This window comes from Carettochelys insculpta, chromosome 11 (assembly GCF_033958435.1).
Source record: "Carettochelys insculpta isolate YL-2023 chromosome 11, ASM3395843v1, whole genome shotgun sequence".
Lineage (NCBI taxonomy): Eukaryota > Metazoa > Chordata > Testudines > Carettochelyidae > Carettochelys > Carettochelys insculpta.
This window is the reverse complement of record NC_134147.1, coordinates 16,326,392-16,348,500: the sequence shown is the minus strand read 5'-3', so window position 1 is coordinate 16,348,500 and position 22,109 is coordinate 16,326,392. Positions and strand designations below refer to the sequence as shown.

The 22,109-nt window shown below is 60.2% G+C and overlaps 1 protein-coding gene across 1 annotated transcript; it reads left to right on the top strand.

Annotated features, from left to right (window-relative positions):
• Positions 1 to 687: 687 nt before the first annotated feature.
• EEF1G (eukaryotic translation elongation factor 1 gamma) lies at positions 688 to 9,126 on the top strand. The gene is made up of 10 exons (XM_075005575.1): positions 688 to 791; positions 1,855 to 2,013; positions 2,710 to 2,773; positions 3,145 to 3,287; positions 5,920 to 6,063; positions 6,326 to 6,455; positions 6,863 to 7,049; positions 7,980 to 8,152; positions 8,246 to 8,370; positions 8,807 to 9,126. Exons 1-10 carry the CDS (start codon positions 777 to 779, stop codon positions 8,963 to 8,965), a joined length of 1,299 nt encoding a protein of 432 aa, XP_074861676.1. The 5' UTR covers positions 688 to 776; the 3' UTR covers positions 8,966 to 9,126.
• Positions 9,127 to 22,109: the final 12,983 nt, after the last annotated feature.

Below are 22,109 nucleotides of genomic sequence, written 5' to 3'. Positions count from 1 at the left end.
GTCCGGTTTGGGCTGTTTTAATCCAGGGGTTGGAAACCAGGGCTTTCCTCTGGGTTGGTGCCAACAACCTGAATTATGCACCCCGGCCTTGGCTCGCCTATCAGTCCGACAAACCACTCACACCAGCCTGCCCCAAAGAGCATTGTGGGTGCTCTGCTGCGGGGTTGTTTGAGGGGAAAGGACACAGTGAAAGGTTGGGCAAACTCTGCACCAGGAGACTGCTAGTCAGAGCCTTATCAGCCATGGCTTCTACAGCCCCTGCTACTGGCACCTGGGCCTCAGCTGGGGACTGCACTGAAGAACTGGTGCAGGTGCTCTGAGTCCAGTTTATGGATTCTGACGTGGGACGCAGCCACCTAGGACAGGAGGTGCGTGTCACAGACCTGGGAGGAAGGGGCCCAGCCCCAGGTGCAGGTTGCAAGTCACCCCTGGGGCTGGTCAACAGCCCACGTGGACCATAAAGCAGCGTCCATTGCAAACCACGTATCACACAGCACTGCCCTGCACAAGCGGGGCCCGGGAGACTGGAAAGAGAGCATAGAAATCCCCCACGTGCCTGCGTGGCTGGTGTTTTAAATTCACGTCCAGAACGCAGCTCCGTCTGCACGTGACTCCCAGAGACCGCCCCCCCCTCGTCCCCTTGATGACGCCCTATAAAAGCGCCGGTCATTGGTATGCCGCCCTGTGACTGGCTGTGCGACTTTCGCTTTGCGGCTCTACTCCCTTTGCTTTACGGCGGTCCCGCCCCGCGCTCCTCCCTTTCTCTGCTCGCTAAGATGGCGGTGGCCGGGGTGAGTATCTTGGCTCTGCAGATCTCCCGGTCTCTTGGGGCAATCCGGCCCCATCCGCTCCGCGGGGGCGGGCCCGGGCCTGGGGGATTGGCAGGCCTGACGTTAGGCTGGGCTCGTTTAGCAGCGGCTGCTATTGCTGGGAGGCGCCCTTGGGAGTCCGTCCGGGTGGGCTGGGAAGGGGAGACCCCTGGGGCTGACCCGCGACAGGCTCGAGGTGGGGATGGGGTTCATCCTCCGAAGGGCGGGTGGAGCTGGGGAGGAACGAGCGGTTAAGGAGACGGCCTCACGGACCAGTGCTTCAAAGACGCTGCTTATGAGGTGAGGGCTCCTGCTGCTATGGGGCATTTTGGAGGGGGCGCTGCTAGTTTTGTTTCCCTACGCTGGGGCAGGTAGGGAGGAGGGTCTTGTTCCCGGAGCCCTTACGTCTTGGGGAGGATGTGGCTGCCCTAGGATTAAGGTGTTGGTGGTAAGGGAGTGTGTAATGTGCATGGGATAAAGGAGAGGTGTCTTTTGGGGTGAACTAGGGTACCTTCTGGATAGCTCTGCTTTTTGATGGAGTGACACTATGGTTTAGCGGTGTGAGGTATTGGCTTAGGAGCCTGGTCAGTGGGGCAATGGATGGAGGTTGGCCTAGGATGATGAGCTGGTACAGGCATATAGGGTTTTCTGTGACACTGGCAAAGCTACCAGTGAAGTGGACAGTGAGTAGGGGTTTGGTGCAGAGTGTTTGGGTTTCTGGGAGTAGTGGCCTTTGTGTACACTCATGGTATCCAGAAGCAAAGGGTGCTTGATCTGGGGTGCTGTGGACTTCTGAGGGGGAACCTGGGAGGTGAGGGGGAGGTAGGATAGTGGCTTCAAGGGAGGGTGATGCTCAACTGTTGAGGGGACTGGGGGTGGGTGGGTGAAGGGAGCCACTGTCTGGTGGATTGGGGGGTATGTAGAGAGATGAAGGGAGTAATGTCTTTCTGGGCAAATAGGAGGCTTGTGAAAACATGGTCCTGGGGATTCAGTTTAAGGAGGTAGTTTCCTGCATTTTTAGTATTTTGTTCCTTTTGTGTCTCAGACTCTCTACACCTATCCTGAGAACTGGCGGGCATTTAAAGCCCTCATTGCTGCCCAGTACAGTGGAGCTAAGATCAAAGTCCTTTCCACACCACCCCAGTTCCACTTCGGGCAAACCAACAAGACACCTGAGTTCCTGAAGAAATTCCCTGTTGGGAAGGTGAGGAGCCATGCTGTGTGTGCCTCCTTGTGCATGCTGAATGAGGAGCAGGCTGGGGCAGTGGGTGTTGCTGGAGCAGTGCAGCCTTCCAATACTGAATCATTCTGATCAGAGAAACAGGTGTGCCCTAGGTCATTCTGTCTTTTCCTCTAGCCTTTGTGTGGGTATGTGGTGGGGGGATTAGCGGCAAACAGTGCAGTATTGCACCTTCTTGTGTGGAAGGAGATGTTGGTAGCTTGGAGCTGGTCATGTCACCTTATCACTGGTGGAGCCCACAGATGACGGCTGTGTACGTGACTTCCCAGTGAAGGGACAAGCCTGGCACAGTCCCCCAGTACATGCGTTCCCTGTACCTTGCCTGCTGTTAGCCATTCTAGCTCTCGGGGGGTGAGGAGGGCTGCCCAGTGGTGAAGTAACTAGCAGAGGAACCTCTTTAGCGCTGGCTGCATGGCATGGATGCCTCCCCTTTCATCCCCTTGTGACTTCCTCTGGAGTGCTGTCTGCAGGGCCAGCATGCCCTTGAGTAGCATACATGTCAGCTGGTGGGCGGGCAAGGGAAATCTGGCAGCTGGGAACAGACTGATCCCCGGTTGATGGAGCTAGCCAGTGTAACGTGGCGGGGAGCGTGTGCGTGCTGCACAGGCCTGTGGGAGCTGTAGCTCTTCTGTGAGAGGTGCAATGGTGCTTGTGTTCTAGGTTCCTGCCTTTGAAGGAGCTGATGGATTCTGCGTGTTTGAGAGTAACGCCATCGCCCACTATGGTAATGGCCGGGGCGGGGAACGGTGTGGGAGTGCACCAGCTCAGTAAAGCTGGGGTGTTCTGGCCCTCATCCAGCTGCTCCTGCCTTTGCTGCTGTCCATGCGGGGCTTAGCGCATTGGCCAGCTTCTTGACCTGTGGTTGGGCCAGTGCTGCTGGACTCATTTGACGGGCAGTGCACTCAGGGGCCAGGCTTCGGTGTTCTCCACTGCCGGTTCTGCCAGGGTATTGCTCCTTGCTGTCTCCTGACAGCAGCCCCGTTCGTGGGGCTGGTAATGGGGCAGGACAGGGCGGGGTGATGTCTGGAGTGGGCAGGGCTGCGTGGGGTAGGTGTCTCTGCCCATAGCAGTGACCAGCTGGCTCTCTGGTTCCAGTGAGTAATGACGAGCTGCGGGGAACCACCAAGGAGACAGCTGCCCAGATCATCCAGTGGGTGAGCTTCGCCGACAGCGACATCGTCCCTCCTGCCAGCACGTGGGTCTTCCCTACGCTGGGCATCATGCACTACAACAAGCAGGTGGGTGGCGGGGTGGGCAGGTAGCCCCTGCTCTCCCTGAGCGGTCATAGCCCCAGGAGCCCTCCGGCTCCTCACTGCCGCCCCCATTGCATGTGGAGAAATGGCAGCAGGGCCCTTTGGCAGTTTCCATTTGAGATGCTGCTGCGTGCTAACGTCCCCTCCTGAAGAGACGAAGGGGGCCAGGCCGGGTGGGGAAATCCTTTGTGGGTTGGGGCCATTGACCCACCGAAAAACCACTTGGGGGCGGGGGCACAAGTGAAAAACAAAAATATTCCCTGTTGTGGCTTTTGGCTGAGGCACCACCTTCCCCTCCTACTCCAGCCCTGTGGCGGGGGGGTGGGGGCTGACGACGTTCAATGCTTTCCCCCAGGCCAGACTGTTTTCTGGGGGCCTGAGGCAGGACTAAAAATGAGGGGTTCAGAGTGCAGGCTGGAGCTGGGGGTTCTGGGCAGGGTGGCTGCAGGAGCAGGCAGGGGGTCCTGGGCAGGGGGAGGGCTCTTGGCTGGCTCAGCTCTCCTGGCACACATGGCATCCCCCTACCCCCAGGTGCTTCCATTGGTTGCAGTTGGCCAGTGGGGAGCAGTGGCAGGGGTGCGTCCTTGGCTGTTTCTTCCCCCCCCCCCCCCCCCAGCTGGAGCAGGAGGGGGAGCATCAGTGCTTCCCTCCCCCCCCGCTGACCTGGCTGGGCAGAACCCACTGGCTCAATCTGCCCACAAGGCCCCCTGGGCTCCTTCCTATAGGGGGATGGGAGCTGAACACTGAGCCTTGTGCACTGGATCTGGTGAAGCCAGAGCCTCATGGGCTGTAGGTTTTCCCACTCCTGGCTTAGGGTACGGCCGTACTTACTGGAGCGCTCGTTCAGGGCCAATCTTCTGGGGTTCGATTTAGCGTGTGCCTAGTGGGGACATACAGAATGGAACTGTCGGCGCTCAACAGTCAATCCTGGTGCTCCTCAGTGTCATGAGAGGTAAGGGAGGGAACTGCCCCGTCAACCTCTCTGTTCAGTTGGTCGCTGATGCATTGATTCCAGTTCTGCAATTACTCTCATTGGAGTTGCATGTCTAAGATCCATTTTCAGGCCTAGTGTAGACCTGGCCGCAGATGTCGGCAAGGGAGGCAGGGTTGGGATTTTAGGGGTATGCAGCACTAACAACAATACGGTAACAGTCCGGTGTGACATTGATGAGCCCCTAGCCTGTATGCACCATTCCAATACTGCTCCAAGGCCCTGGTGGTGAGTTTGGCCGGCACTCTCAGGAGAGGCTGCAGCTGTTTGCAGGTGGGAGGGAGGCAGGGTCCCTGGAAGGGCACTCCGTGCTGGCTGGTGCTTAATGTTTGGAGACCCAGAGCCTGAGTCCGGGCTGCCATGCTGCAATCTGGCTACTCAGGATGCAGTGAAGCTCAAGGGCCATGTAGATGCCAAGAAGGGTGTTTCAGGCTGAGTTCTCCTTGATGGCTGGTGCCTCTGCAGCTTGCGAGGCAAACAGCCTGTTCCAAGGCTGTGACATGAGGAGGTGTTAGGCCCATCTCCTAAGGGTTGGCCAGCTACTGTGTACATAGGGCTCCCTTGTGGAAACCCAGTGAGCCTGGCTTCTCTCCCCGGTCATGCTGGGTGAGAGGTAGGAAGGGTTGCACAGACTGATGGCTTCTGACTTCCTCTCTCCCTGCTGAGCTCACCAGGAAACAGCCCCAGGGCTTGGGCTAGTTTGAGGCTTTCTCCTGCTTTGGAGCCCTTTCTTGGCTTGCTGCCGAGCTTGGTGAGAAGCTGCAGTCTCTGTTGCTAGCTGAGGGTGGAGGAAAGGGGTGATGGCAATGGCAGGTGTGCACCTCAGCCTGGGAGCAATAACCTTCCTGCCCAGCCCACAGGGCCTGCAAGGCCTTTGCCTTGGAGGAGAGGACTTGGCTGAGATCAGTGGTGGGGCCAGACTTAGAGCCCAGGTGATCTGGCTCCTCTGCTCTCATCACATGGGTGGGGTGGGAAAACTACAGCCACTTCCACCCTGTCAGCCCTTCTGCTCAGGCCCTCACACTGCCATGGGGGAGTGGGGTCTGGGGCTTGCCCTGCTCCAGGCAGCTCCCAGAAGCAGCAGCAGCATCTCCCCCCTCTAGCTCCTATGCATGAGGAGTGGGGCACAGTTGCCTGGCTGCACATCTGTATAGGAGCTGGCTGGGGAGGGATATGTGGCTTCTGGGAGCTGCCTAAGGAGTAAATGCAGCCTTGGAGTCTGCACCTCTGAACCCTTTGTGCCAGCCTGGAGTAGCCTCCTGTACCCCCATCTGGAGCCCTCCCACTGCACTCCAGCCTGGAACCCCTCCTAATACTCAACTCCTCTCTGGCCCCACACCAAAACCCATACTCCCTGCTGGAGCCCTCCCAGCCTCCTGCACCCCAGCTTCAGTTCAGGAGCATTCCTGGCACTGTGCGTCTTCCATTCCTTGCTGTGGCCCTTCGGCCAGGATTTGTCCAGCCCTGCACTAGAGTGCAGCCAGGCTTGCTTTCCTGGGGCCGCTGAGGAGGGGAGGGATTGGGTGCCGGGGTGAAGCTGTTTCCCGGATGTGGTGCCAGTGTACGTATGGCAGCAAAGTGAGTGTGCCCACCTCAGTGGGGCTCACCCCTCCCTTGGATCTGCAGGCCACAGAGTATGCCAAGGAGGAGGTGAAGCGGATCCTGGGCATCTTGGACTCCCACCTGAGGACCCGGACCTTCCTAGTGGGAGAGCGCGTCACGCTGGCTGACATCGCCCTTGTGTGCGCGCTGCTCTGGCTCTACAAGCAGGTGTGGGGTCGCGGAGAGGGGGACGCTGCTGCCTGTGCTCCAGGGAGTGGTGGGAGGGTCTGCGTCTGGCATGTAGCTTGGCTGAGAGTTCCTGCTGCTCTGGGGGCCCCCTGTGGGATGCTGAGCCTGCAGGGTGGGGCTGGTTTTCCTGCACGACTTGAGAGCGGCCCTTGGGGTAGATGCCCAGGAAGCGTTTCTTCTGGGCTCTATGCCCAGGGCTGGGGCTGGCTCCAGCTGGGCTGATCCCTCACCTTCTCTCCAGGTGCTGGAGCCATCCTTCCGCCAGCCCTATGGCAACACCAACCGCTGGTTTGTGACCTGCATCAACCAGCCGCAGTTCAAGGCTGTGCTGGGTGAGGTGAAGCTGTGTGAGAAGATGGCACAGTTTGATGGTGAGCAGCTCTCCTGGCAGGGGACTGGCCTTCTGCCTCCCTGGGGTGGCAGCCCCGGCCCTGTTATAAATTGGCGCTGCAGTGAGTCGAGAACAGCTTAGATGTGGAGGTGGGGTGGGGGGGAGTCTCTTGCTGACGTGCTGGGGTTGGTGTGCCCTGAACTACTGGCTTCCTCCCCCTTGGGGTCTCACGGGGCTCACTCTGCCCCATGTGCTTCTGGGCTACTCCACCCTTGTTAGGATGCAACTGCAGAAGCTCTGGCCGTGCTCAGGGGTCTCCCAGGGTTGTGGCCTCAGTGACTGGATTTCTGCCATGACTCTGGCTCAGGATGGTCTGCCAGACTTGCCTGTGGGGCAGAGGAGAGACCTGGCTGCCCCCACATGGGCCCCTTCTTCTGTCTGTTGCAGCCAAGAAGTTTGCGGAGAACCAGCCAAAGAAAGACGTCCCCAAGAAGGAGAAGCCGGCCAAGGAGGAGAAGAAGCAGGAGAAGAAAGAGGAGCGGAAGTCTGAGCCTGAGGAGGAGCTAGATGAGTGTGAGCAGGCCTTGGCTGCTGAGCCCAAATCCAAGGACCCCTTTGCTCACCTGCCCAAGAGGTGAGCTGGGCCTCCCTGGGGGGCTCGTGTCGGGAGAGGGGGTGATGGGGCCAGACTGGGTGACTGCACGGCCCTCCCCACAGCTGCCCTGCATTAATCCGGCTCCTCTCTGGTGCTGGCAGGCTGGGCGGTGGGAGGGGCCAGTTCCCATGATCTGCTCCACCTCTTCTCTGGCCTCTTCTGGGAAAGCTGTCACCGGCGGGGGGCGGGAGGGGGGGAAGAGAGAGGAGAAGAGAGGAGGACAGCCAACCCCCTGCTGCTGCCTGGGAGGCCTGGATGGAAAAGGGCAGAGTTGCCTTTCCAGAACAAACAGAGTGGGTGTGGGTGGGAGCCCAGCCCCGCCCCGCCCCGCCCCTCCCCTCCCCTCCCTGCCTGGAGGCGGGGTGGCATTCCCTCTCCTCCAGCCCTCTGCCTGGAGGGGAGGGAAGCCACGTGCTGGGAATCAGATTTCAGGCTCTTAGCTCATGACTTCTCAGCTGCCTCTCCTGGCCACTAGGGGGCGGTGGCTGCCCACTGGCAGGCAGAGCCGCAGCATTGCTGAGTTGAGTCACCCCAGTCCCACGCCCTGCTGCATGCTTGGCATAGCTTCATCTACTGCACTGGCTGGGCCCGTGCACCCTGCTGGGCCCTGGTGCATGTGGCCAGAGGCCTGGGGGTTGGGAACTGAGCTCAGGGCCGCTGGGCACAGGCTGGCGTAGATACGGCTGGTTTTGCTCGGTGCCCTCCCGGCTCTTACCCCAGGGCTCCCTCACTGACGGGGGAGGTGAGCTGTGCAGAGCCCTGGCTGCCCAGCTCAGAACCCCTCAGCACGAAGAGGGGCCTTGGAGTCGCTGCTAGGTAGGATCTGGGCCGGAGCCAGCCCGTCTGGGAGGTGGCAGAAGTGAGGGCAGCTGCCCCCGCCTGCCTCTGATGGAGCCGTTCTGCCTCCAGCCCCTTCGTCATGGATGAGTTCAAGCGGAAGTACTCCAACGAGGACACGCTGACGGTGGCACTACCCTACTTCTGGGAGCACTTTGACAAGGACGGCTGGTCCATCTGGTACTCGCAGTACCGGTTCCCTGAGGAGCTCAGCCAGACCTTTATGAGCTGCAACCTCATCACAGGTCAGCCCGGCTCCCAAGCGACCCTGCCTCATCACAGGGAGCCCTGCTGGTGTGGTGCACAGCAGTGACTGCTCTCCTGCCTCTTCTCGCCAGGCATGTTCCAGCGGCTGGACAAGCTACGGAAGAACGCCTTCGCTAGCGTCATCCTCTTCGGCACCAACAATGACAGCACCATCTCTGGCGTGTGGGTCTTCCGTGGCCAGGAGCTGGCCTTCCCGGTGAGGCTCTGTGGACAGGGAGTCTGGCTGGCCACCCGAGGAGTGGGTATCCCCTAGCTGTGCACTGCCGTGCTCCAGCTGGAGGTGCTGGGTGGCTGGGTCTCCACCCTGGATGCTGCGTGTCTCTACTATGGCTCTTAGGCCGAGGAGTAGATAAACGTGGTTGGGGCAGTCGGGTAATGCAGAGGAGGCAGCCTGCTTCCGTGGGCACCTCGGGGCAATTGGGCCTGCCTAGTGGCATGAGCAAACGGTGGTTCTCATCCACGGCTGGTGATGCCTCGTAGTGCTGCGCTAGGGGGTTGCCCAGGGCCTGCTGAGCAGCTTGCAGGGGTGTCGGAGTGCAGAGGCCTCTAAGAATATTGGGAGGAGCCTGGCAGTGAACTGCCTGGGGATGGCTCCTTGGCTGCTCGCTGCTGATCCTTCCCTCTGTTCCCAGCTGAGCCCTGACTGGCAGGTGGATTACGAGTCCTATACGTGGAGGAAGCTGGACGTGGACAGTGAGGAGTGCAAGATGCTGGTCAAGGAGTACTTCATGTGGGAGGGTGAATTCAAGCACGTCGGCAAAGCTTTCAACCAGGGCAAGATTTTCAAGTGAGGGCACTGCCTCAGGCCAGCTGGGCCAGCACAGACTGGCCAGTGCAGGACAGCAGTCTCTGGACAGCAGCCAGGAGGAGCATGGGCTGCTGGGAACTGTTCACCAGAGGCCAAACCTCAAAGCCTGGGTCAGTGTGAAAAATAAAGCCCCCACGTGCTGTATTCTGGGGTCTGTTCCTGAGTAGGGACGGGGTGGGGGGGGCGGCTGCTGGGCTGCTGGTGCTTCCTTGGGGCTTGGGTGGTAGGCGGGGGGGGTGTTGCCTTGTTGGCAGCTGGATAGGGCTCTTCCCCCTGCAGGGACATCCATGCAGTAGGTCTCCTGTTGGGGAGGAGGAGAAATCTGCCTGTCCCCAGCAAAGGGCCAGCTGCTGTGAGCTCGCTGGGTGTCCTGGCTGGGGGCGGGGGTGGGGGAGGGAAGTGCTGCGGGTGCACCTGGTAGGGAGGCTGGTGTTTACCTCTAGCAGGAAGCTACTGGTCTGTTGGTGCCTGGCAAACGGGACCTGGGCAAGGTGCTGCAGAGGGGTGAACCTTGGTGCTCCCTGTGAGCTGAGGCTTGGGGCCATCTGCCAGGCTGGAGTAAGAGCCCAGGGCGGCTTGGTTCTGGGCTGTGCCCAGAGCAGGCTGCTGTACTTGGGCCCATGCAACTTCTCCCATGCTGCCCTGTGTGCCGTGAGCAGGTGGGAGCTTGGCACAGCGTGCAGGGAGGTGGCCCTGGCGGGCAGGGCTGGGAGAATAGCCCTGTAATGGGTTTTGGAGAGGCTGAGTTGCCTGGCTCCAAATCAATATTTAAGCTGGGCGGTAGGTGTGGGGCAGGGTGCGTCTGCCCTGGCCTTGCTGTGACACCTACTGCTGATAAGCTTATCAGTGTCATTAGGCAGGGCTGGGCTCTGCAGCCAGGTGGCTTACTGGGTATGTAGCACTGGAAGCAGGGCCGGGCCAGCTCCATGCACAGTTCTGTGAGGACAAGAGGCGAGTCTCAACCCCAGCCCCATCAAACAACTCACTAGACTACCTCCTCCCCTGCTGAGTGGGCTTGGACCCAGCTGCAGTCTGCTCGCCACACCCCTTCCTACTTGGGATTGTGCAATCCTGGCCCAGCTGCTGCTCCACCCCAGCACTGCTAAAGCAGGGAAGCAACTCCAGCTGCTCGGCACTGGGCTTTCTGGGCCTGGTTGGGCACTAGCAGCTGATGGTCTGTGCTAGGTGCCCTCTGCAAGGGCTCTTCCTTCTCTAGCAGGCCAGGGGCTGCCACCTGGCTCCTACAACCCTTCGTTTGGGCTCTGCCCTAACCTGCTCTGTGCCTGTAGCTAGGCAGCCCAGGGCCTCCTCTCCTGGGAATCCCAAGCACTGAGCCCACAGCAAGGCTCTGTTCCTAGGGAGCAGCCTGCAGTGCAACGTTTGCTGCTGACTCATGTCCAGGTGTCTGGCCCACTGCAGAGCAGCGGCTGAGTCACGGCCCTGGTGTAACAGGCTGGTGCCTGACAGGGGAACCCCTGGGCAGCAGGAAGGGCAGCGGCCAGGCCCCCATGGCACCAAACAGGCTGTACCAGGTGTGCTTTGGAATTTGAACCGGGTCCTGCTGGCCGTGTGCTGAGCGGCTGAAGCCAGGTTAGCAGTGGAAGAGTGCGGGGGTGCTGAGAGGCAGGGAGGAGAGGGTCTGGGCTGTCACCCCAGGCTGAGGGCTGGCTGTGCAGGAGCTCCTGGGTGGAGAGGGGCTGGGGCCCCAAGGGCAGCTGCTCTGCCCTGCCTCCCCCTACTCTGCCTTGTTGCCAGCGCTGGCCTGCGCTGCTCCCTGGCTGCAGTGGTTCCCTCTCCAGCTCTTTCCGTACTGCTGGGGCAGGCGGGGGGAGGAGGCAGCACTGGCTTAATCGCATCCATCTGGCTCTTAGGGGGCCCTCAGGAAGCGTGAGTCACTCTCGCATCCTGCTGCCCGGCGGCTGCGTTCCGTGCCCGTGCGGTCTGGCCACGCGAGGCTGTAGCTGTCCTGCCATCTGCCAGCAGGCCGGGGCTGGGCGGCAGGGCTAGGAGCTGGAGCGGCATGTGAGCCTTGTTGCAGGGGTTGGAGCTGGATGCTGGGCCTGGCTGGGGGAAAGACCTGCCTGCTGATCTCTCCCCACTGGTTGCTGCAGGAGCAGACTCTTTCAGGGGCTGCTCTCAGGCTGGAAGCCTGGGCTGTGGGCATGTTGCTGGCTTGTGGCTAAGCCCCTGGTATAAGGGCTGTCGGCTAGTGCTGCCTGAATAACAGGGCTTCTGGGTGAGCTGGCCCTGCCCCGTCCTGCCCTGCCCCACCCTCTGTAAATTCTCTGGGATCCTGGTTCAGTCCTGCTTCCCTCCCTCCCTGGGTCTGTCTGAGCCACAGCGGCCTGCCCAGCTCTGCTCCACCCAGGCCAAGTGGGCGGGAGGAGGAGAATGAGGGAACTTTGTGCCAGGAGCCCCTGGGCCCAGTAAAAGCTCTAGGACCCTGGCAGCCTGCATGGCTCCTGGGGGGTCAGGGGCAAGGCTGGTGCTCAACCCCATCACCTTGGCAGCTGTGCCTCCTGTGTACCCTTGCAGTGGTGCTGGCTGGGCCCTCTGAGCAGCCTGCTGCTCCCCACTCTACCTCTCCCCACCAAATGACCCAGGCAGCAGAGAGATCTGGGTTATGCCCCAGCTCAGAGAGCAGAGGAGGGGTCCCATGGGTTGGGGGCTGTAGTTAGAGTTGCAAGGAACTGGTCCCCTTTCTGTGCCTCAGTTTCCCCATCTGTAAATGGGGCCATAGAACCTCCTTTGCAAAGCAGCTGCTGGTCAAGCCCCAGCCATACCAAGTGCTTGTGTGTTGGAGGCAGAGACAGACGGTTCTGGTACGACAGGGCTGCTGGTGTGGGGGCAATGAGGAGAAACCAAGAAGGATTTTTATTGGCCTTTTGTGCTTGGGTAACAGAACAAAAAGTGGGGGGGGGATGTTAGGGGGTGCTTCAAAGCTGCTGCCAGCACCTGTCTGCCTGGGGCAGGCTGTTTTGTTTGGAAACCTGCTTCTAATGAACCTCTCAGCACCTCCTCTCGATTGCCAGTCTTGGGTCAGCACTGTGCCCTAGCAGGAGGGTGAAGGATGCCCACTACCCCAAGCTGTCCCTGTGCCCCCAGTGGGGGGAGGGGCCCCCTTCCCTCATGTGGGGCAGGGGTGAGCCACACCCTGAGCTTCCTGTAGGAGCCAAGGGGGAGCCACATGCTGCAGTCCTCTCAAAACCAAAAGCAGTCAAGCTCCAGTCCTCTGGCTGTTGTGCTTGGGCCCAGAGGCCATTAGAGACTTTCGGCTTGGGGTATTCATTTCCATGCTGCAAACGGGGCGTGTTTCTTCACCAGGCCCCCAGCAGTTGGCTGTTGACTTGTGCTTGGCACTCGTGTGTATGTTGCTCTCCCCAGCCCAGTGAGCAGCTGTTGTGCACATAATGGGCTCTGCTGAAATACCAGCCTTAGCCAAGGTCTCCCACCCCCTTCCTGCAGCCAGCGCTGGGGCTGTCTGCCTGCACCTTTCCTCACCCGTGCAGCTGTGGCAATGCAGTGCCTGACCTATGCCATGGGTAATGTGGTAGTCCCTGCGCCTGGACAAGCCCTTTGGCTCGTTCCTCAGCTCTGCCCAGCCACCAAAGCTGGCATAGGCTGGCTGGCCTGCCGCTGCTGTGTCTGGGCCCTAGACAGTTATGCAAAATGCTGCCTATGTACTGGAGGGCTGCTCCTTCCTTTGGGCCCTGTGAAGCTGCAGCCCCGGCTGCGCCGTTTGCCAGCAGTTCCCTGCTGGCAGGGAATCAGCTGGTTGAACTTCACTGCGCACGCTGTGGCCAACAAGCTGCTCTTTGCTAGCGGGTGTGGGGAGGGAAGGGTTAATGCCCTGTGCTGCCCCTTAGCCATCTCCCCGCCCCTTTGGGGCACCTCTCCTCCCAGACAAACTCCACTGCCTCAAGATGGCTGCCAGATGTGGAGGCGTAGCCCTGGCCCAGGCTGGCGCCACTCCAAGTTGCTGGTTCGCACATCTGGCTCGAGTTTTGTTCTTGCTTAATCGGCCCCACCCAAGCTCTTGGGCAGCTCTGCACTGACTCATGCCTCCCCTCCGCTTCCAGCCCGCCAGAGGAAGCAAGCTGCAGCCGGGCAGCCCCAGCCCACTTCCATCTCAGCTTCTTGCAGCCGCTTGCACAGGAAGGCATGATGGCTGCATCGTGGGGTGGGAGCTGCCCTGGGCAGAGCCCCCAGCTCAGGGCCACAGGTTGGGGGAGAACCCTGCGTCCTCTAGGAGGTCGTCACAGCTGCAGATTGCAAAGGCTCCATGCTCCTGGCCCTGGCAGTGAGCAGCCCGTGACTGACCCAGGGCTCTGGCTGGGGGTGGCCGAAGCCTGGCCTGGCTTTTAAATCTCAAGAATAGTCTGAGTGGAGGAAAAAACTTCCCTGCTGGCCTCCCATCCTGTCCCCCTGCCTGCTGCTTCCACTCCCCTGAAGCCTACCAGCTCATCTGTCCCCACCCAGAGTAGGAGGACCCAGTGTACTGGGGGAGTTGTCAAGGTGCAGGCTGTACCCCAGGTAATGGGGGACACAGTTCATTGGGGGGGGATAGCAGGTCTGGAGGGATGCTCAAAGGGGGATGTGCTACTGATGAGAACTACAGCAGGGAAACAGCATAACAGTGAAGGGGGAGAGAGAGAATGGGGATTCCCAAGTGTGTCAGGTCAGGGAGATGTAATGGGGCCTCACTGCACACAGCAGGGAGAATATCAGAACGGTCCCACGAGGTCAGACCAAAGGTGCATCCTGCCCTGTATTCTGTGTTCCCACAGTGGCCAAGGCCAGGTGCTGTGGTGGGAATGAACAGGACAGGTAATCGCCAAGTGCAATGTCCCCAGCTGTGGGCATGTTCTGGAGAACATTTTAATGGTGGCCCACCCCTGTGATGGGATGTTGGAGCTCTGATATGGCAATACCTCCCCTGCTGCCCGGCCTAGTGGCTGGTTGCTGGTTCCTTGTGCATGGCCCTCTAAGGGCAGGACTGAACCTGAGAGTAATAGCATACTGTTGCTGGTGGAGCTGCCCCCTGGGGTGGTGTAAAGACCCCTGCTTTCAGCAAGGAGCAGCCTTGGTAGAGGCTAAGCTACAGATCAGGGTACTGTGCAATAACTAGGTTTTCTGCAGCAGTGGGGGACTGTTTGGGCCCCTGGGACCCATCTAGTTCAGTGTTCCACAATATGCAGAGAAAGGTGCTGGATGACTGTAGGAGCCAGGCTACCTGCACCCTGGGGAGGTGGTTGCCTAACACACAGTAGTTAGGGGCACCTACCTGCCTGCACTCCCCTGGATGCTCCTATCTTGGTTTGGATTCTTACATCCAAGGGACCCAACAACACACCCACCTCATAAAGCTGGAAGGGACCTCAGGAGATCATCAAGTCCAGTCCCCTGCCTTCTTGGCAGGGCCAAGCACCACCCCCACCCACCCCCTTTTTCAGATCAATTTGCCCTAGATCCCTAACGAGCCTCCTTAAGGGTTGAACTCACAACCCTAGGCTTAGTAGACCAATGCTCAAACCATTGAGCCATCCAGCTATTCAAACTAAAAGGAGAGTATGCCTGTGGCTCTTCCCACCGCTTTGATGATGGGGCTTTAAATTCATACCTGTGGCTAAAGCCGTGCTCCAGAGAAGCAAGCCCCGATCCTGTGCTCAGCTAACTCTGGAGGAGGTGCTGGTGGGAGGAGGGCAGGGACAATCCCAGGGTGACTCCGGCTCCCTGTGCCTGGTTCCCATGTGAGAGTCAGAGTTGCTGTGCTGCATGCGGAAACACTAGGGCTGGGCCTGGAATGTGGGCCTGGAATGTTATCTTGGTGAGCTGTTTTCCTTTTGCTCTGAGCTTGGGAGGAGCCAGCAGGCGATCCCAGGGCTGTCCTCTCCCTCCCACCCACCCCCCACTCCCCACACAATGTCCGGCTACCAGGCAGGGGCTTAGCAGAATGCTGCTCCTAGAGCATGAGGCTGTGCAGATACTTGTGCCATGCACAATCCCAGCCTGAGCCTGGGGTTTGGAGTGTGTGGGGTGCAGCACGTGGGGCTGGCGAGGGGGCACGTGCAGGGGCCCGAGGCTTAGAAAGACGGTGTTGGTGCTGTCACTGGAGCCTGGCCATTGCAGGCAGGGTGGGGATGTGTAACTACAGCCCCGCCATGGCTCGATGGGGGGAGGGAGGTGAGTGTGCATGTGAGGGAGAGAGAAAGCGTGTGCAATTTGTAACAATCCTGCTCTTCTGGCGCCTCGTTCACCTCAGGGCCCCCTGCCTTTGCCAGGGTGAGTGCGGTACATTGGCCTCCGGAGAGGGACGGGGAAGTGGAAGGAAGAGGCTTTGCCCAGGCCAGGCGTGGGAGCAGCGAACCAGCCCCTTGGCTTGTCTGCCTCCTCTCTAGTGGCCTGCCTGAGCCTCAGGTGATGGGCAGCCTGGCGCCTTGGGGCGTGCAGACCTGTGTGGGGCAGGGGCGTTTGCTGAGCCGTCTCTGCCTGCAGCCAGCCTAGCGTGGGAGGCAGGCTGCAAGCCAGGGGAGGCGCGAGAGAGCCATGTTCCTAGGCCAAATTCCTGTTTGTTTACTGGTGGTGGGAGGAATGCAGGGAGGTTGCTCGGCCCAGCCCGCCAGAGCCCCAGGGAGGGGAGAGGGAGGAGGCAGGAGCTGAATCAAAGTGTAAAACTACCAGTTTGGTTTGACAGAGGGGTGCCTGCGTGCGGAGGCCTCTTCGAGGGTATTAACGAGGCTCTGCTCTTGTGCGCTGGACTTCAGCTCCTGTCAGGATCAGTCCCCAGCCAGGGAAGTGGGACCATCTCCAGCCCCACCCATCATAGTCACCAGCCAGGCTCTGCATAAGGCATTCCTCAGTGCAATGGTATTTTCCCCTTGCGCTCAGAGCAGGGAGACTGGGGGAGGCTCCCGGCTCACCTGGGAGGGGCAGGGGGCGTGCAAGTTCCAGACCACAGAACACAGCCACTGCCACACGACGCCCTCCGGCCTGCACTGGCCCATGCACCCTCTGTCCTCGTGGGGCGGTTGGAGGTCCCTGCTCTGGGCTTTCAGCCCTAGCTGGCATGGGGCAGCTGGCAGCAGATGTGGCCAGCACAGCGTGGCCGGGGCTGAGTCACTGCTGTTGATTTGAATGACGTGGTGTGTGCCTTGGCAGGGTCAGGAAGCCATTGTGCTGGTGTGACATGGACTCCTGCGTGCAGGAACTAAAGCCAGGTGTGCGGGTGGGTAAGGAGAGGGTTACAGAGACTAGCCATAGGCACCCCCTGCCTGGCCAATGCCACCTGTCACCTTCTGGGGGGCCTGCTGGAGAGCCACAGCTGGAGGAGCAGTTCCAAGTGTATTCATGGAACCTGCTGGATCAGGCAGCCTAGGAGGACCTGGCCAGAGTGGGACATTCTGCATCCGGGGTCCCCCTTCCTGATGGGTTGGTAAGTCCTGCATAGGCTCCCTCCCCCAGTCGGCTGCTACATCCATGGCTTGGTGTCTGCAGACCAGTGCCCCCCGCTAATTTTTTTCCCCATCCCTGTGCAGAATAAATTTTGTGTGCACTGAAGCATGTGCCAATGTGCACCACCCATAGAAACACGCTGCCAGCTGTGAGCACTGCACACGCTCTGCCCACCAGCTGGGCAGCATTTGAATCCCTCCTGGGTGGCTGCCCCAGTGCTCAGCTTACAAGGAACACTGCTCCTGACTCTCTGCAGTCGGCAGGCCTTGCAGCTGGCTTGGGGAGACCCCAGCTGAGCTGTGACCCACACTGCCATGTGGTCCGGCCCTGCCCCCGTCCACAGCAGGACCTGTGTGCCTGGCTTTGGCATTTCCTAGCTGGGCTGGTACTGCCCACATCTGGCTCTGCCTGCCTCCCCTGCCCCGTCCCTGCGCTGGTTTATCAGCCCTGCCCCCGCTGCTTGCTTGGAAGCCGGTGGGGTTGGTAACCCAGCCGTGGCTCAGCGCACTGGGGCCGGCTCACAGCCGAGCAGCCTGGGGTACAAGCTGCTCTAGTGGAATTGCAGCGGGGGTGGGTGGGAGGTGCCGGGCAGAGACTCTGAGTCGCATTGTTTGGAAGGAAATGGCGACGCTCGGGCGCCATCTTGATCCTGCGGCCAGGGCGACAGCGCTGCGGCTGCCAGAGCCCAGGCTCGTCCTTCGACTGGGCAGGGCAGAGCCCCTCCACCAAGACACAGGGCCGCAGAGGGCAGCTTCCTGCTAGAGCTCTCAGCTCTGGGCAGACCTGGCTGTGCCCTGCCTCCGGCAGCTGTGGGCAAGAGGTAGACTGTGGGTGGCTGCACGGCGAACCCCCCGGCCTCTCCAGGGCGGCGCTCACATGGGGAGAGACTCCCGTGCTCCCCCTGTGTCTGGGCTCCGGGTAGGACCTGGCACGTGCAGCCCTGGGTGTGGCCTGGCCACTGTGTGTGTCGGGCTGGGGAAGCAGGGCTGGTCTGTGGAGCCCTGGCTGCTTCCAGGGGGACCCCAAGTGGGGCATGTGGCAGGGTGGCTCTTTGGGCCCACGCGGTCTCTCCTCTCCCCGGAGTTACGGACGCAGCCGACGCCAGAGGCAGCAGGGAACAGAGCTGAGCTTGTGCCCCTGCCCCGCTGCTCTCCCCTGACACAGGAAGGTGCCCGGTGGGCACAGCGTGTCCCCGAGCTGAGCTCTCCTCACCCCCTAGGGCCGCAGGGGGAAGCAGGCGGGGAAACCTGACACTTCCAGGGCTGGGCTGAGCCACCCCGCTTGGGTTTTGCACACGGCCCACTGGTGGCTGGCCCAGCTTTGATGTAGGTCACGTTACATGTAAACAGGGGGCTCAGGTCCAGGCTGTGTGCCCAGGCCCCGAAGAGAAGGATCTGAACAGCAGGGAACGAACTGCAAAGCTGAGCGGGGGGGGGACCCCCACACTGAATAAAGACCAGAGAGCTCTGAGCGGGGCAGGGCGGGGTGGGGGGGGCTGTGTATTGACAAGGGAGAGCCAAGACAGAGCTGGGGGGGGCTGTATCATGAACAGAGAGCAGGGCCCTCTGGGCAGAGTGCGGGGGGCTCTATTACTGAACACAGATGGGGGAGAGCTATTGTGGGGGGGTCTGTATACTGGGCAGAGACCTGGCACTGCAGGGCCGAGCTGTTGTGGCGGGGGGGGGTCCTATACTGCCTAGAGACCAGGAGCTGCAGGGCGGGGCTCTTGGGGGCTGTCAGAGATTGTCTGAATGTGGGGTTTGCAGGGGCGCATCACAGAAGGGCAGTGTTCGTAAGTAAATGTTTGTTAATGTATTGGTGAGTAATTGGTAATGTAAGTGTTGGTAAGTAAATGTTTGTTAATGTATTGGTGAGTAATTGGTAATGTAAGTGTTGGTAAGTAAATGTTTGTTAACCATGTGGCTGGGCCCAGCCCCCAGGGCTCCCAGTAGCAGCAGAATGTGTTCCGTTCTCCCAGCTGGCTTGTCACACCTTTGCAGATGTTACTTTGAGTTTGCCTGGGGGAGCTGCCCTTGGCCCCAGGGCTCCCGGAAGCAGCTGGTGCCATAGGGCGCCTGCACACATGGGTCTCTGGAGGGAGCTGCCCTTTCAGTAAAGGAGAGTGGGAGCTGTGCCAACAGTGCCCTACGCCGAGCACTGCCCCCTGGGCTTGCACCCTCTCGGCGCCTCTCACCCCCAATCTCCAGTGGCTGCTGCGCTCAGGGGACCCTGGCCAGCTGCCTGCTGGGATCCCCACACAGGCATGGTCATGAGCTGTGGGGGGACTGTGGCTGCAGAAGGCAGGCTGAGCACCTGAGGAATCAGCTAGTGTGGGGGCCTGACCCGAAAACCAGCCAAAGGAAGCTCACTTGGCCGCGTCAGAGACTGGAAACGCTGTTGTGCCCCATTAGGAGGAACGATCCGGCCCCGTACGAGCCACCTATGGCTGGTGGGTCCCCACTGGCCAGTCCCCTCCAGCCACTGCACCTTCCAGTGCTGACCTCTGTGCGGTCCGTCTGCTGTCATCCCATCGTTTACCTGAGCTCTCGCCCGGCTGTAGCCCTTCCCATCTTCAATGTGGCACGACTGAAGGCCCAGAGACAATTATTTTTCCTTGAGGCAAAATGTTCTGTGGGAATTTTTGAGGTTTCGCCCCCACTCCTAATTTCTCTTGTTGGGCTCACACAGTTTGGACGAAAGATACATTCTCAACGTACTTCCTGCCAAAACCCAAGTGAACCAAAGCCCAGTTCTCTGCCGTAACTGAGCTGCGACAGAAACTGTGGCCCCAGTTTGGGAAGCGGTCCCCGCCCTCACGGGCTGGCAGGCAGTTCCGTAGGGAGATCCTGAGCTGGGTCCCAAGGAAACATTGAAAGCAGCAGCCGGGATGGCTGATGTGTGGGTGTTTTTTGTCCCGGACATTTGGCCTAAAGAAAATGAAGGCGCATGATGAAAAGGAGATTTTTTTTCCTTAACCAACCAATGAAAAGGGGAGGAACAGAGGGGTGAATGGAACAGGAGGGGAACAGAGCGTGGGGCCCTGGAGGGGAAGGGGAGTGGTCCTTAGAAGTGTGGACCAAGTGACATAGACCTTGCCGCAATACAAATGACACTAACTCCTCCAAGGGCCACTGTCTCTCTTGCTCCCCAGCCTCCTGTCACAAGGGCTCCTGGGCTGCCCTGAAGGGCCACTTGTCCCCGCCCCCGAGTAGAGTCTGCCCATTGCTCGAGTAGTGCTCCACCCTGGCAGGGGCAATTGATAGTCCCTGGCCTTGGGGTGGCTGCAGGTGAACACCTGAGCAGCTGGCCAGAATCCAGGGGGCAGGACTGGCGCTTTCCAATCCATTTAAAGAGACAGGCTGGCCGCACGCAGGAGCCAGGCAAGCGTGAGGCCTGGCTCCTATCAGCAGTGCTGTCGACCAGAAGGGGAGGGGGTGCCCTGGCCCCCGCTCTGGTAACAGCAGCCAGCCAGGCTGCACTGAGCTTGGGGGTGGAGGGTCCTGGTCTCCAAGGCTCCCCACTCCTTGCAGCAATCCCTCCTCTCCTAGGGACAGGGGGAGATGTAGATCCAGGTATGGAGTAGCTGGGAGGATGGGAGAACCACAGGGAGTTCCTGGGGCCCACTCTGCACAGCTTCCAGCCTCAGGTGACAAGGTTTGTCTGGGGAGCACCATGCAGAATAACTTGCTGCTCCCACCTGGGCTTCTGCTGTGCCCGTTCCTGCTGTAACGAGCCAGTGGGATGAGCTTGGAAGCACTAAGGTGGCACAGCTGAGTGCCAGGCCTCTGTAGAGGCAGGTAGCTGCTCAGACAGCCCTGGGCCTGCAGGAGATGGGGCAGCAGCCTGCTGGGTGGTAGCTTTAAAGAGTGTGAGAGGGAAGGAATCCAGCCAGAAGAAGGGTTGTATCAGCGCCAAATCTGCAGGAGGCGTTGCTCTGCCTTCACCCCTAATTAGTGAGCCAAACACGCCCTGGCTTGGCCCAGGCTCTGCGTAGAAAGACACAGAACTTTGCATACCCTCCTGGAGGTTCCTTGCTTTGGTCAGACACACCCTGGGCTGTGAGCTTTTGTTACAGCACTTGGTCCTCCTAGAGCCCCAAAGAGGACGTGGGCATTCCTCTCCAGCAACAGCCAGTCCCAGCCAAGCTCTGGTTGCCGTTTCTGGGTCCACCCTGTCCCTAGCCCCAGCTCTTTGTTTTACTGACAATCTCTATGGTTCAGGAGCACCTTTGCCAAGGAGTTGTCACCCAATGGAGCCTCCTGCTGTGACTTCTTCCCCGCCCTGCCTCCTCTCTCTGCTCGCCCTGGCCTGCTGGCATCAGCCCACTGTGTGTGGGTGCCTGCGAAATGCCCTTGCTCTTTCCAGAAGAAGGAAGCGCTGCCAGGAGGAGGGGAGGGTCATTTTCAGTAGCTCTCTCCAGTTTGCTGCCAAGGTGTGGCAGCTTCCAATTAAACCAAGAGGCCTTGGCAGGGAGCTCCCTGGCGGTTGGAGCCCTCTGGAGCGACAGAGAGAGAGAAGCTCTGGGTTTGCACAGCACCTTGCACAATGGGCTCCTGATCTGTGACTAGGTGCTAGTGTGAACACACATAACACCAGAGGGTGTCTGGGGACGCCAGGCCCTGGGGTCGCAGCTGCTATGGGGCAGTGCCTGAGCCAGCCCTGGAGGTACGATTGGCATGACTGCCCTGGGTGCAGCTTGTAGCCTGGGCCTGCGTGCCACCGTCTGAGCCCCACTTCCAGGATCGGTCTGAGCTGGCTGCAAAGGCCTTCCTGAGTCATGGGACAAGGCGCAGCATCGCACGTGGGGGCCGGGAGCTGGCTGCTGCTGTGACAGCGCTGGTAGTGCCTGCTGGAGAGGGGACTGTTCGGTTGCTCTTGGCTGAGAGAGAAGGTGCGCTGTTAGCAGACACCTCCTGCAGCCTGAGTGCAAGTCACGCTAGCCTGTTGAGGGGGTTGGGCCTCCCTGGATGGAAAGGGGGACGGCACAGACAGTGCTGTCTGGTTTTGCATGGCGGTGAGTGAGGAGCAGCCCAGCTCACGCAGGGCGCTGCAGCATTCCAGCCCCTGAGCGGGGACGTGCAAGCCCAGCTGTTTTCCCCTATTGCACCATCCTGTGCTGCTAGGGAGCAGCTTTATCGCCTAATCCTGCACTGGGTTGCTCAACACACCCAAGCCCCAGCCCCTTTCCGAGCATGCTGGGGTGTGTGTGTTTGTGTCACGATGCCCCCCCTCTTACCACCTCTGCTTGTAGCTCTGCCCTACTTGGCCACCTGGGCTTGCGTGCCTTACACCCCATGGTTCTCCCGGGTCCTCTCTACTGGGAACTGGGTGTTCCTGAGGCTGGTGCAGGGGCGCAGGGGGCGGGTACGGCACCTGTTTTGTTGACCCGCCCTGTTCATGATGCTGCCCCGCCTTCCCTGCACTCCCAGCCCCATCTTCTTGGGTACAACACCCCTCCGATCTGGTCCCACAAGCCAAGATGACTATTGGGGTGATGAAACAGGGGCACTGGGGAACTCCGGATAAGGGGGAACGGGGGCAGGGTGGCACTGGGCACGGCCTTGGGGGATTCTGGGTAACAGACTGGGGAGGTACCCTGGGGACAAGCAAGACCTATGGGAATTCTGGGTACCAGGGAATGGGGCATGGGTGTGGATATATCTCGGTAGCAGAGA

Bases quoted from the DNA above. Each gene is read 5' to 3' on its own strand.
- EEF1G (XM_075005575.1), top strand. The intron at 2,014-2,709 runs GTGAGGAGCCAT...CTTGTGTTCTAG, and splicing joins AGAAATTCCCTGTTGGGAAG to GTTCCTGCCTTTGAAGGAGC. The intron at 7,050-7,979 runs GTGAGCTGGGCC...TTCTGCCTCCAG, and splicing joins TTTGCTCACCTGCCCAAGAG to CCCCTTCGTCATGGATGAGT.